General features: G+C 52.3%; 2 protein-coding genes and 1 non-coding gene across 3 annotated transcripts in view; all 3 read right to left on the reverse strand.

The window, feature by feature from the left end:
- Nucleotides 1-403: 403 nt before the first annotated feature.
- kpnb1 (karyopherin (importin) beta 1) lies at nucleotides 404-8,789 on the reverse strand. Its single transcript, XM_027276241.1, has 23 exons — nucleotides 8,106-8,789; nucleotides 7,074-7,132; nucleotides 6,105-6,287; nucleotides 5,821-6,021; nucleotides 5,599-5,751; nucleotides 5,410-5,469; nucleotides 5,238-5,327; nucleotides 5,034-5,144; nucleotides 4,821-4,922; nucleotides 4,513-4,737; nucleotides 4,238-4,429; nucleotides 3,933-4,063; nucleotides 3,676-3,823; nucleotides 3,421-3,527; nucleotides 3,237-3,337; nucleotides 2,891-3,015; nucleotides 2,671-2,685; nucleotides 2,210-2,320; nucleotides 1,932-2,075; nucleotides 1,627-1,732; nucleotides 1,240-1,354; nucleotides 907-1,068; nucleotides 404-635 (listed from the first exon to the last, which is right to left on the reverse strand). Coding segments are annotated over exons 1-23 (2,682 nt in total). The 5' UTR covers nucleotides 8,146-8,789; the 3' UTR covers nucleotides 404-634.
- On the reverse strand, nucleotides 1,455-1,597 carry LOC113744967 (small nucleolar RNA SNORA79). Its single transcript, XR_003461925.1, has one exon. It is a non-coding gene; the product is annotated as a small nucleolar RNA SNORA79 (small nucleolar RNA).
- Nucleotides 8,790-10,339: 1,550 nt separating the features above from the next.
- fbxl19 (F-box and leucine rich repeat protein 19) overlaps nucleotides 10,340-14,133 on the reverse strand; it is a 19,428-nt gene continuing 15,634 nt past the window's right edge. The window contains 3 exon segments of the mRNA XM_027276242.1: nucleotides 10,340-13,038; nucleotides 13,168-13,389; nucleotides 13,500-13,661. Of these exon segments, the coding sequence (XP_027132043.1) occupies nucleotides 12,773-13,038; nucleotides 13,168-13,389; nucleotides 13,500-13,661 (650 nt within the window). The 3' untranslated portion in view covers nucleotides 10,340-12,772.

A 14,133-nucleotide genomic window follows, 5' to 3' on the forward strand; every position in this document is an offset into this window, starting at 1 on the left:
TGAGCGGGTGGAGGTGATGGTGTCCGTCCGTCAGACCTCCGTCGCTGTTTTTAGTGCTCGAAGAAAAAGAAAAAACAAAGAGCAAAAAAAAAAAAAAAAAAAAAAAAAAAAAAAAAAAAAAAAAGTTTCCACAGTCCGCTCCGTCCTTTCGTTCCACAAGTCTTTTATTTTCTCGTCGGGTTTTCTAATTCCTACTTCCCTCTCCTATCCCCCGCCCCTCCCCCGGTCGCGGGGGCGGCGGCGGTCGGGTCGCCGTCATCGTGATGTCAAGGAGAGCCCCCTGCTACAGCGAGAGAGGAGGAGGTGATTGTGGGAGGAAGAGAGGGGGAGGGCTCGAAGGTGAGATTTGTTAGGATTCAGGGGGGCGGGAGTCAGAGTCCATTCACCGGCCCGTCCAGGAGGGGGGGGGGGGGAGTCGTCGCCTGCTGGAACCGAAGGTGGTGTGATGTCATCTCTCGCTCGCGCACACGTCTCTCTCTCGCTCACACACAGACACACGTCATCTCACGTCACTTCTGCTTCGAGCGGACGCTCGTGACAAACACAGAAGAGTTTGATTCCAGTGGGGCGGTTTGTCTTCGTTCACCGTGTCCGTCTCTCAAATCTCTCGCTCTCTTTCCCCGACGAGCAACAATCTGAGAGGAGAAAGCAACGAGTCACACACACGTTTGTTTTTAGAGCGCACACACATTACGTAACAGTTTTGATGACGCAACGTTAAATCAAAGCATGACGGACTCGCTGAGGACCGTCTGCAGGTTCTAACATTCAAGTCTGGACGTGTTCTGGTCTCAGATGTTGTGGTTTGTGTTGAACATCAGGTGCTCAGAGTGGTGCATGATTTCTCTTCACAGACCAAACACTGTGTGTGTGTGTGTGTGTGTGTGTGTGTGTGTGTGTCCTGACCAGGCCTGGCTCTTGAGCTTGCGGAGCTCCTTGGTGGCCCAGGTAGCCAGCGTCTTGGTCTTGGTGGTTTTGGAGCGTCGACCCTCTGTCAGCAGGTCGTTGATGAGCGGACGAACCTCGACCAGCTTCATCACGTCTTTACCGAACGCTGTGCACAGGTCGCTGCACGCAGAGAGAGAACACACACACACACACACACACACACACACACACACACAGACAGATCTTCAGAGTGCTGCATGATTTCTCTTCATCGACCAAAAACATGAACTGTCCATACACCCCGCACAGGTTAGCCCCTCCCCCGCACAGGTTAGCCCCTCCCCTCCTTACCCGATGAGTCCGGCAGCGTTGGCCACGACTCCATCCGAGTGATCTTCATCCTCAGCTATGTGATGGATGAAGGACAGGATGAACTCCACCCGAGGCTGAACCAGCATCACATCAGCTGTGAAGGGGGAGAACAGAGAGCACCAATCAGAGGACGGCACACAGAGAGCACCAATCAGAGGACGGCACACAGAGAGCACCAATCAGAGGACGGCAGTGTTTGTTGGGTCTCGCAAAACCAGGAAGCCACGTGACGTGGGCGCTGTGGCCCGAGGCATTCTGGGTGAAAAAGACCCGAGTCGCTGTGCGACGTCGTAAAATCCTCCTGACGGACTTCACACAGGAGGAGGAACCGACGTCACGTGACGGGGGGTGGTCATGTGATCTTACGGTGCACGTTCTCCTGGTCGCCCTTCAGGCCCTGGATGATGCCGGTGTACGCCTCCAGGCAGCCCTCCCTCAGCTCGTTCAGGTAGTCCACCATGTCGTAGTCCGTCTGTCACACACACACACACACACACACACACACGATCACTTCGGCACTTTCAAAAACTTTCAATGCTGTGCAGGTCTCAGATAAACGTGGTCATGTTTACATCACGGTCAGCGTGGTGCATGATTTATCATCACAGACCAGAACACATGGGGTTTGTGTGTGTGTGTGTGTGTGTGTGTGTGTGTGTGTGTGTGTTTACCTTGTCCACCTGAGCCTGGGACGCCTGCTGCAGGGTGTCCAGGACGATGTCCAGGTATTTCTTAAACTCGCCTCCGATGGCCAGAGCGATGTCGCCAAACGCAGACAGGATCTGAGGCTTCACCGACCGGTGGACGTTCTCATTCTGCGCACACACACACACACACACACACACACAGTTAGAACGAGGCGAGGAGCATGGAGGAGTGACGAACAGGAACACACACGAGGACAGCAGAGGGTGAGACAGGTGAGACAGCAGGAGGTGGTGTTCCTCACCCCGAGGTTCTCCAGCAGCAGCTGCATGATCTCGTCACAGTAAGGCAGAATGTTGGACATCAGAGCTCTGCACAGGTCACACACCAGACCCACTGCAGCCAGACACACCTGGAAACACACACACCCCATCATCATCATCATCATCATCCTCCTCTCGTTAAGATAACGTGTGCTGTGGATCACATCTCAAACAGCAACTTCATCATTATTATTATTATTATTATTATTATTATTATTATTATTATTATCATTATCATGTTGTGTTATTATTTTTATTGTTATTATTATTTAGACCCCTCCATTGACGTGCTAACGAGGCTGGGGGTCTCAAGAGTCGTGGTCGTGAGTCATCAGGGCCCAGGACACATTCACGCACATCATCCCCATTCACGAACCCAAAGCTCTGAGGAGTCCGCCGCCCTCAGGTGGAGGTCAGGGTGTTCTCAGGTGGAGTCTTACTGATACTCTGGTCGTTCCTTTCAGTCCGATCCGAGGAGGAAAGGTTAACGGCCATCCATGTAATTCTGAAATCACTTGCCCAGACTGGAAAAAACACACAATACACAACAGTAATTTTCCCAACCTTTCCTCCTTAACTAAAATGGTCTATGACTTCAAAACGTTTATTAATCTGACTGTTGTGTGTGTGTGTTTGTTGTGTGTGTTGTGTGTTGTGTGTACCTTCCACCAGTGGGACACCGCCATCAGAGCGTCCTCCTGGACTCCTCCTGACCGGGCCGGCTTGAAACATCGGAGCAGAGACGCCAATGACGACGTCCAGAGATCTGCAGGCGTCCTATGCGCACCTACGAGGGACGTTCGTGGGACACAGTAGACGTCACAATAAGAGCGTGGACCAGCTCGGGTATCGACTGTCACAATAAGAGCGTGGGATCCACAGCTCAAGGTACATGGACTGTCCACATAAGAGCGTGGGCCAAGCTCGGGTAATGACTGTCACAATAAGAGCTGGACACAGCTCGGGGTTAATGACTGGTCCAATATAGCATGGCGTTCGGGAACTGACTCCAGAGGCGTACACAGCTGGATCTGTCCACAATAAGAGCGTGACAACAGCTCGGGGTAATGACTGTCACAATAAGAGCGTGGACACAGCTCGGGTAATGACTGTCACAATAAGAGCGTGGACACAGCTCAGGTAATGACTGTCACAATAAAAGCGTGGACACAGCTCGGGTAATGACTGTCACAATAAGAGCGTGGACGGCTCAGGTGTGCGTCTCACCTGTAGAGTGGCACACAGCAGTGACTGCAGGTCGTTGAACTGGATCCTGTCTGAGGTGCTCTGGATGTGAGACTGAAAGGACAGGAAGTTACATCACACAGGATGTCATTTCAAAATAAAAGCCTGTAATGTGCTGCTACACTTTCAGAATAAATTAAGTCACATGATTAATATGTATGATGACATCATGGGGCGTGTCTCCTTGTCTCAGGTGTCTCACCTCCATCTGTAGGACCTGCTGCAGCCTCTCCATGATGACCAGCGTGGTCTTCTGGACCGCAGGGTAACAGTCCTTAGCGCTGTTCTTCACGATCTCCATCAGAGCCTCGTAGGCGGCCGAGCGCAGGTTGTTCTGATGACCGTCAGGTCTGCGCACAAACACACACAGCTGAGTACACACTGAAACAGGAAGCTGTCACACCACAGCCTGCAGCTTCACTTCATTTCCCATCAGCCCACCCGTCTCCCTCTCGTCACCTGTCTGTGGTCTCCAAGAGTTTCTGCACGATGATCTCGAAGGACGAGGACAGACAGTACGTGCTCGGCTCCTCCTGATCCTCTGCAGCATCCGTGGCTTCATACGCCGCCTCAGCCAGAGACGAGAAGGCCTGAGAGACAGACAGGCAGATAGACAGGCAGACAGACAGGCAGACAGACAGGCAGACAGACAGGCAGACAGACAGGCATGTTTCAGCAAACAGCGTTTCCATGGTTACATCAGGACTAACAAGAACTCTGACGCAAACTTCTTCCACCCCGACGGCCCGTCCACCTGCACTCACCCAGCACACGTTGGAGGCCACCCTGGGCTCGGCGCCGAGGCCCTCGATCAGACACTGCAGCAGAGGAGCCAGGTAGATCTCGTTGATGGCGGCTTCAGGCAGCAGCTCACAGATCCGCCCCACCGTCCACGCTGTGGTGTCCCTCACCACCACGCTGGGGTCCTTCATCAGCTCGATCAGAGTGGGCATCGCCTGCAGGAGGACGGAGACAGCCGGGAAGACGTGAGGCTTGGACATGGTCACATGACACGCACTGACCTGGCTCGGTGACTGACCTGTATGACGAGCGGTTTGAGCTGGTTGAGTTCAGGTCCTTCCAGGATGGAACCGAACGCCATGACGGAGGCGTCTCTGTAGCGCCAGTCGGGGTTCTTGATGTGTTCTTTGATGAAAGGCAGCACGTGGGGAACCACGTCGTCCTCGCAGCACGTGGCGAGCAGCATCAGACAAACGCCGGCAGCCTTACACGGATTCCAGTCGTCGTCGTCGTCATTCTCGTCCTGAAGGAGTCAGGGTCAAAGGTCACATGAAGGCGTCTGATACTCTTGTTGACATGGAAACGACTGAATGACAGGTGAGTTACCTGTTTGGTGAGGGTCTGGGTCAGGATGGGGACCAGGTACTGCAGGGCGCCTTTGGCATAGAACTTACTGGTGTGCTCCGGGGGGCGCCCCTGCTCTGAGGCCTGCCATTGGATGAGAGCAAACAGGAAGAGCTGGTCAGAGGAGGCGGGTCATAACAAACTGAAACGTTCTGTAAACGTTCTTTACGTAACTAAAGTTTTGCTTACACAGACCTCGGAGGCCTCGATGGCCAGGTCCATCTCCTCGTCGCACACGTTGGACCAGAACTCGATGCCCTGTAAGGCGACTTCGTCTATGTCGCTCTTCATCGCCTCGATGGTGATCTGAGGAGACGAGAAGCCATGAAGGTCGGAAGGAGTAAAGGAAGTGAGGAATAATCTAACCAATCATCTGTGAGGGTGGCGTGTTGGTCTCACCGCGAACAGAGCAGGACCCATGTACGTCTCCATGTACTGATAATACAGGGACATGATCTTCACCAGGTTCTGTAAGGCCGCCACACGCACCTGCAGAGACGTCACAACGGGGGGACACACCGTCACAACACGGAGCGCGTGTTCACAGTCAACATGTTGGCGTGGTACTCACTCTGGTGTCAGGACACTGCGTGGCTTCACACACCACCTGCATGATGAAGTGTCTCTCCGTCTGAAACAAAAACACACGAAACTTTAATTTAAACATCCAAACTCGTCGCACTGAACCGGCAGAGGCCGAGAGGCGACCAGGCCGGTCCATCCAGGGAGAGGAGGTGCGGTCACGCAGGCCGGTCTGTACCTCCTTGTCGAAGTTGGCTTTGGTGAACTCCAGGGAGTTGAGCAGGGCGTTGGTCGCAGCCAGTTTGACGTTGTTGCTGGGCTCCTCCTTCCTCATGCCCTGGATGATGGCGGTCAGGATCTGGTTGGCGTTCTCCTGCAGCTGCTCCGGGTCCTGCAGGAAACACAGCGTGTTATCATGACATCATCGCTCCAGCACCTCGTTGTTTGTGTCATCACTCACGATGTCCTGGCAGATGTATCCGATGGCCTCCAGCGTGGACTCCTTCATGTGCTCGGTGCTGGAGGGGTCGGTGACGTTGGCCACCAGCTGTGGGATCAGCTCGGGCCATTGGTTAACCGGGATCTCTGCACAGGCGATGCCGGCGACGCACTGGGACGCCGAGCTGGGCCGGTACGTCTCCGTGCCCAGAGTCTGTAAAACCTGTCGGACAGAAACGTGGAGACGCTCGGACACTGTGGACATTAAGATACACGGATCTTGTGTTGGCAAGTTCGAGTCCTTACGTAGTTCTTGATCTCGCGGCGAGCGTTGGCGTCGATGGCCAGCCATCTCTGCTGGTACTGTGTCTTCACATCGGGATCTTTGGAGGTCAGCGAGTTCTTCACCTGCAGACCGGCGGCGACTCGAGCCACCTGAGTGTTCCCTGGGTTCGCCAACACTTTGGACAACTCCACCAGGAATGTGGGCTGAGGGAGGACACGGAGAGGACACGTTAAGACGACACGGCAGGAGACAAACCTGTGTATGAACATGTGTGTCACGGACACGTCACGGCTCTGAAATAAAAACTACAAACCTTCTCGTTACCTGTCAGAGCCACTTCCTGTTTGGTCATTAGTCAGCTCTTTTGTCTGAACTGCTGAGTCATGGCCGTAACATCGCGGATGAACAGTCCGTGTCCGTAAGAATATTTTAATGAAGTTTCACTGATCTGACAAACTACAAACTGATGATGTCATGCTGCACGGCTCCATAGTAACAGTTGCCGTTGGCGACAGGTGTTATTTTAGAGTTTGTCTGATAAAACATAAAAACGTGTCGGTGATGTCATCCTGCACTCGGGGGCGTGTCCTAATGTTAACATCCAATCAAAGTGTTGATGCCGGAGCGGAGAGCTTCCTGTGTGATCCGGTCTGTGGGCCTCACTGATACTGAACAGAACCAGAACCACAGGACTTCAACTAGCTGCTGCTAACAGAACCGGGCTCAGGTGGGCCACACGAGGAAGTTAAACAGAACTCAACTTCCTGTTTGATGAACTCAAGATTTTAGTCGGACCTAAAACATCTGAGACCAGAGAGACAGACAGTTTGATGAACTGTCTGTCTCTCTGGTGATGATGTCATGTGTCACTGATCTGCAGCTCCCTCCAGGAAATGCTAACTCTGTCTCTGTCTGTCTGTGTGTCTGTCTGTCTGTGTCTCTGTCTGTGTCTGTCTGTCTGTGTCATGCAGCTCCTCCATCATACTAACCAGGTTTTCGATCGCTGCCTGCTCCAGAAACTTCTGAGCCGCCTCCAGTTCATTACGATCTGAGAGACAGAGAGACAGACAGAGAGAGACAGACAGACAGAGACAGACAGACAGAGAGAGACAGAGAGAGAGACAGAGACAGACAGAGAGAGAGACAGACAGACAGAGACAGACAGAGAGAGAGACAGACAGACAGAGAGAGAGACAGAGAGAGAGACAGAGAGAGACAGACAGAGAGAGACAGAGAGAGACAGGTTTATTCAATGTGGCGCTCGTTAGCTGACAGTTAGCATGTAGCAGTCTCCGGTGGTTACAGTCGGTAACGGTACCGCCTCGCTGCCGGTACCCCGGGTCCGTCTCGGTACCCCGGGTCCGCCTCGGTACCCCGGGTCCGCCTCGGTACCCCGGGTCCGCCCGCACGGACACGCCGAGGCTCCAACGTGCGCGCGTGCCGCCGTGAAGCACGGCAGCGTCGGTTAGCATGCTAACTTTAGCTCACGGTGGAACAAAGTTTCCGGACAGACCGTAACCCGGGTCAGACCGCGACAACTCGGGTTAAACACGCGCACACGGTCCACGGGACCACCGGAGGAACTTTTCTGCCTGCTCAGCGGCTCTGAAGTGCCGTGAGCCCGGGGAGCGTGCGGGGAGGCGGCCGACAGTTTGAATGATACGAGCTAACTGACTAGCACGGCTAGCACAGCATGGGCAGGCTCGGCTCGGCTCGGCTCGGCCTGCGGAGCTGCACCGGCTAACCGGGATGTGGCCGCGTACTTAGAGCTCACCGGGGCGGCCCGGCGGGTGACGCCGCCGCTGAGGCGGCGACGGATGCGGAGTCACCGGCCGAGGCCGTTAGCACGAGCAGCTAGCTGCCTCAAACTTTCACCGGCTCACCGGAGCTACCGGAGCTACCGGAGCTACCGGAGCTACCGGAGCTACCGGAGCTAACCGCGCCAACACAGCAGCTACCGCCCCGAGCGCGGCCTCAGCGGGCGGACACGCTGTGCGGGAGTGTGCGGGGCCGGTATTTACCTGGAGAGACCGTCTTCTCGAGGATAGTGATGAGCTCCATTCCGTCCACCGGCTCCGCTGCCTCGCGCTCTCTGCTCTCGGTAGTTTCGGTTGCCGCGCAGCTCACAGCGGATTATTTTTCTTCCACGGATCTCAGGCGGTGTCGGCCACAGGGCGGGATCAGTCGGCGGGAGACGAAGCGGAGGTTCCCCGTTGCCGATGCGGTGTTTTTCACTCGGATGTCGCGGAAACGTTAACGGCCGTGGCGCAGAGTCACGTCTCGAGCTTCACGCCGCCCGTTCGCATCCTGTTGTCGGGAGGAAAGGCCGCGCGAGACTCTCCCGCGGAAGGATATCACGCACTGACGGCAGGGCCACGTGCTGCGTTCAGGGACTGTCCGATATTTGAGCAGTCTGCGGTTAATGCGGAGAATCCGGCCTCCTCCCGCCAACATGTATTTAAAGTTTGAGAGTCAATCAAAGTGTTTTAATTTAAACTTAAACTAAATCTATTTATTTCATCTGTTTTCGTGTTATTCTGCATGCTAAAAAAATAACCTTAGCAGTTAATCTGAGTCATTAGCCACTTTGTTTGAGATGTCCGTCCGTGACTCTGTATGTTCATTATATTACAAAGATGAATATTAATTAACATCCAGTCTCTCTCATGAACGTTAAACTCGATTTTAAGACGAACACAGCTTCACTTCAATCAGAAAGCTGGAATGAACGAGGCACACCTGAACGCAGCAGTACACTCCTCTCTTCCGTCTCCCGCGCGACCCCGTTTTCACCACGTTTGACGCGCACGCGCACACGAGCACGTGTCTGACGTAGATTTAGTTTTTCCGCAAAATTTAAAATTTAATTTTTTTTTTACTTTATTCAGAAAAACATAAAAATGAAACATTATTCCACAAACAGGTAAAGGTTAGACTGAATGACGTCATCCTGATAGTTCAGCTGCAGAAACTGAAGAACAGTTTGATAATGACGTCACATTCAGCTCGTTTAAAGTCTGATGACTGAACAGCAGCACAGCTGTTTGATTTCATGTTTGAGACAACCTGTGCGTGAGAGTGTGTGTGTGAGACAGAGACAGACAGATATATAAAAAGGACTCCGGCTGTAAAAACAAACCCATTGCTTCTTTATTAGTTGGTCATTTTACAGTAGTCACTCATACGTAGCTGCCTTGAGTTGGTCTTTTTGTCACTTTTTACTTTTGTTCAAACTTCTTCCATAATTTTTTTTTATTATTATTTTTCCATCAACACGGCGGAAGAGTCATGGACAAAATATAAAAACAGAACAAAAAGCAAACAAAGAAAAATCAGAAATGCCCCGTTACAACAAAACAACAAAACATTACATTTGGCAAGAGGTGAGGATGATGACGGTGATGATGAAGGTGATGAAGATCCAGTGCATCTTTATAAACATCATGGACACAGACTCAGTTTTTACTAAGATAACGATGAGATATGTCTGGACGTCTGATTGGGTAAGAGCTTTCAGGAGTCAGGGATTATCGTCCAATCAGATTTGATCTCCTCACCTGTTGCTAGGTGACGCTTGAAGCTGTGATATGCGTCATGAGCGTGCGAGGCGTTGATCCTCGCGTCACAGTCACAGTAAAAAATGTTTTTTTTTTTAAATCAATAAATCACAACAGAAACAAAAATCAAACGTTCGGAGAACGCTGTGGAAACGTTGATTCGGCATGTTTATGGCACAACGAGGCGACTGGCAAGTCAAAACTTAACGATTAATACTTTTTAATTCCTGGACGACAGCCGGTCCAAAACCTCCACCAGTGAACAGGAACCAGAACCAGAACCAGAACCAGACTGGGACCGGAGCGTTACCTCTGCTGCATCCTGTATCATGAGCTAACACCAGTTAGCTTCTTATCTGAACCTGCTAACGAGGTTTGGAACGCCACGTCAGGTCAAAGTCACGTCAGCGTCACGTCAACGTCACATCAATGTCACGTCAACGTCACGTCAACATCACATCAATGTCACGTCAACGTCAGGTCAACGTCACGTCAACGTCAGGTCAACGTCACGTCAACGTCACGTCAACGTCAGGTCAACGTCAGGTCAACGTCAGGTCAACGTCACGTCAGCGTCACGTCAACGTCACATCAATGTCACGTCAGGTCAACGTCACGTCAGCGCCACGTCAACGTCACGTCAACGTCAGGTCAAAGTCACGTCAACGTCAGGTCAAAGTCAGGTCAACGTCAGGTCAGGTCAACGTCAGGTCTACGTCAGGTCAACGTCACATCAATGTCACGTCAGCGTCACGTCAACGTCACATCAATGTCACGTCAGCGTCAGGTCAAAGTCACGTCAACGTCAGGTCAAAGTCACGTCAACGTCAGGTCAGGTCAACGTCACGTCAACGTCAGGTCTACATCACGTCAACGTCAGGTCTACGTCAGGTTAACGTCAGGTCAGGTCAACGTCACGCCAACGTCAGGTCTACATCAGGTCAACGTCAGGTCTACGTCAGGTCTACGTCAGATCAGGTCAACGTCAGGTCTACGTCAGGTTAACGTCAGGTCAGGTCTACATCAGGTCAACGTCAGGTCTACGTCAGGTCTACGTCAGATCAGGTCAACGTCACGTCAGGTCAGGTCAACGTCACGTCAGGTCAACGTCGCGTCAGGTCTACATCAGGTCAACGTCAGGTCAACGTCAGGTCAACGTCAGGTCTACGTCACGTCAGCGTCACGTCAATGTCACGTCAGCGCCAACGTCACGTCAGGTCAACGTCACGTCAACGTCAGGTCAACGTCACGTCAACGCGGTTTCCTTCCTCAGTTTGACGTTGAACAATAAAGCACAAGCTAACATGGAACGAGCCCGTTAGCTTGTTTTAACTGTCTGTGAGGACTGAGCTAACGAGCTAATGTTAGCATAGCTTGATAATGATCTACATTGACTCATTAGCATAACATGGCTAACACTAGTTAGCTAGCATTTCCTGTTAGCTCAGTTAACGTATGTGCTAACCGCACAGCTTGTTAAAAACCAAATCTTAATTAGCTAATGTTAGCCGTTTTCCCGCTCTCTCTAAACGGTGGTTCCATATTTTTCCCAGAGTTCAGTGCAGCAGAGGTCACGCAACAATCCCTGCGACAAACTGACCACCTAGCTAACGTAAAACATGCTAACGGAGGCACTGCGTCACCTGACCTCAACCTGATGAAACTTATCGTCTGATTGGTTGATTTGTCTGAAAGTTACGACATCACGATGGAGCTCACCCCGCCCCCCTCCCTCAGTGCCACTGCATCACATGACAGACAGCCAATGAAAACAAACGTCACAGGAAGTGATGTCTTGATAAATCATAAACAACGACGATCCTGACAGGAAACTACGGAAGCTCGCTGAAGCCACAAAACAAACAAACATGAAAACTGAACGACGTCACAAATCTTCTCTTCTTGTTTTATTTTTTTTGGCACTAACGAGCTTCCGTAGCTTCAAAACGTCACGTCAAGAACGCCGTGGAGGAGGAGGAGTGTAAAGACGAAGAGCGGGAATGTTCAGACTGATGATGCACGAATAAATTAAAAAAACCTGAATCAAAGAAACGAAAAAAACTCCTGAGAAAACACAACGACACGTCGACCAATCAGGTCCATCGACCAATCAGGTCCATCGACCGAGGTGACAGAGACAGACGATGAAGAGCAGGTATAAAAAAAACAAAGATGGAGGACGAGTGATTGAGGCGAATGTTGAAGACACTGAGGCACGCGCACACACACACACACACACGCACACACACGCACACACACACGCACACACACACACACACACACACACACACACACACGCGCGGTGTTCAGTTCTGACGGTCGGAGTTGTGTGTCGACTGAGTGACATCACTAACAGGTGAGCAGGGTGTGTTTGACTCCGCCCACGCTCAGGTGACAGAATGGAACCAGAGGCGTTTAGCCTAGCTTAGCACAAAGACTGGAAGCAGAGGGAAACTGTTAGCCTAAAACTGTCAGAGGTTATGACTTCCTGTGTGGGCGGGGCATGGCAGGGGGCGGAGTCATCACCTCTCAGACCACAGCAGCTACACCTGGATTCATCAAGTTCCCTGTTCTGCAGCGACTGACGAGCAGGTGGATGTCTGCATGATGATTGGTCGTTGGAGGGAAGGAAGGAGTGTTGGGGTGAGTTTCAAAGGTTAAAGGTCATTTACAGTAAACTACAGATATATACACACACCCAGAATTGTACAGAGAACGAATATGTACATGCTCAGGTTTCTATTTTACTATTACCGACAACTGCCCACAATGTCCTCCTCCATCGTGACCTCCTCCTCCATCATGACCTCCTCCTCCATCAGGACCTCCTCCTCCATCAGGACCTCCTCCTCCATCAGGACCTCCTCCTCCATCAGGACCTCCTCCTCCATCATGACCTCCTCCTCCATCATGACCTCCTCCTCCATTGTGGTCACCATCCTAGCCGACAAAACAAAACTTTTTCTAACATCAGGAGAAATGTTGCACAGGTTCTTCCTCCTCCTCCTGCTCCCCCTTCTGCTCCTCCTCCTGCTCCACCTCCTGCTCCTCCTCACCTGTCTGTAGTGTAATGAGGAAGGAGGCGGCGCTTGCAGGCCATCTGGACTCAGGTGTCACATGACACGAGGACTTTAGCTGTTCTTTAGCAGCGTTCTATCTTCAGGAGGACAGGAGGAGGAGGAGGAGGTGGAGGCCGACGTAGACGAAGAGGACGAAGATGATGAAGCAGCGACGGTGGTGGTGGTGGTGGAGGAGGTGGTGGAGGAAGCATGGGAGGGGAAGGAGAGCAGCTGTCCGGTCTCAGAGGAGAGGAGGGAGCAGGAGCGCAGGTCGACTGTCTGCAGAGAGGAGCAACGGCGCAACAACGGGACGCACTGCTCCGTCACCTTCACGCAACCTGCAACAGAGACATGATCAGACGGTCGCTGGTTCGATCCCCGAACTGCTCCTGAACACAGCGTCAGTGTGTGCATGTGTTCCATTACCACTGGTCTTTACTCTGGACCTGGTCCCGTCGTGGACTTACCTGCCAGGTTGATGTGGGTGAGGGTCTCCCTCAGAGGGGAGATAGGTGAGGTGAGGGTGTGCACCGTCTGGTCGGTGACGTTGCCACACTGGCTCAGGTCTAACCGGGTCAGGTGAGGAACGTAACGCACCAACAGACGAGACGACGCATCCGTCAGGTCCAAACCGGCCAATCGCAGCTCCATCAAGTTCTGAAAACGCCCCACTCTGGTTTCACCATGAGCTGATCGACCAATCAGAGAGCAGAGAGAGACGCACAAAAGGTTAATGATCTGTCAGAAATGAAGCCCAACTTCCTGTCAGGTGATGTCGGTGAGTGGGAGCGTGTCTCACCTGTCCTGGTGTCAGGAGGGGGGGCCAGCAGCTCTCTCAGGTGTGAGTCTTTAAGGTCCTCCACCCTGCTGAGGTCCAGCAGCTTCAGACAGGGACAGACGGCCTGACACAGAGCCGACACTGCCGGCCACGGACACCCCGACACATTCAGCTCCAACAGACCTGAGCAGGTGAGACCACAGGTCAGAGTCACAGGTGAGACTACAGGTCAGAGTCACAGGTCAGAGTCACAGGTGAGACCACAGGTGAGACCACAGGTCAGAGTCACAGGTCAGAGTCACAGGTCAGAGTCACAGGTGAGACCACAGGTGAGACCACAGGTCAGAGTCACAGGTGAGACTACAGGTCAGAGTCACAGGTGAGACCACAGGTCAGAGTCACAGGTTGAGACCCACAGGTCAGAGTCCAGGGTCAGTTACCAGGTGAGGCTTAACAGTGTCAGAGTCCTAGTGAACCAGGTTTCAGGCAGGAGACACAGTCATGAGTCACAGGTCAGAGACATTGTGCCACACGGTCCGAGTCACAGGTCGAGTCAAAGGTAAGACAATAACGGTTGCTCAAACAGGAACGTCGTCTCACATTGTGTGTGAAGCTAGTCAGATTCAATCCGTTTCCTGTCTCAGGTTTGTTTTCA

The sequence above is a fragment of the Larimichthys crocea genome, unplaced genomic scaffold (assembly GCF_000972845.2).
Source record: "Larimichthys crocea isolate SSNF unplaced genomic scaffold, L_crocea_2.0 scaffold33, whole genome shotgun sequence".
In the NCBI taxonomy this organism is placed as follows: domain Eukaryota; kingdom Metazoa; phylum Chordata; class Actinopteri; family Sciaenidae; genus Larimichthys; species Larimichthys crocea.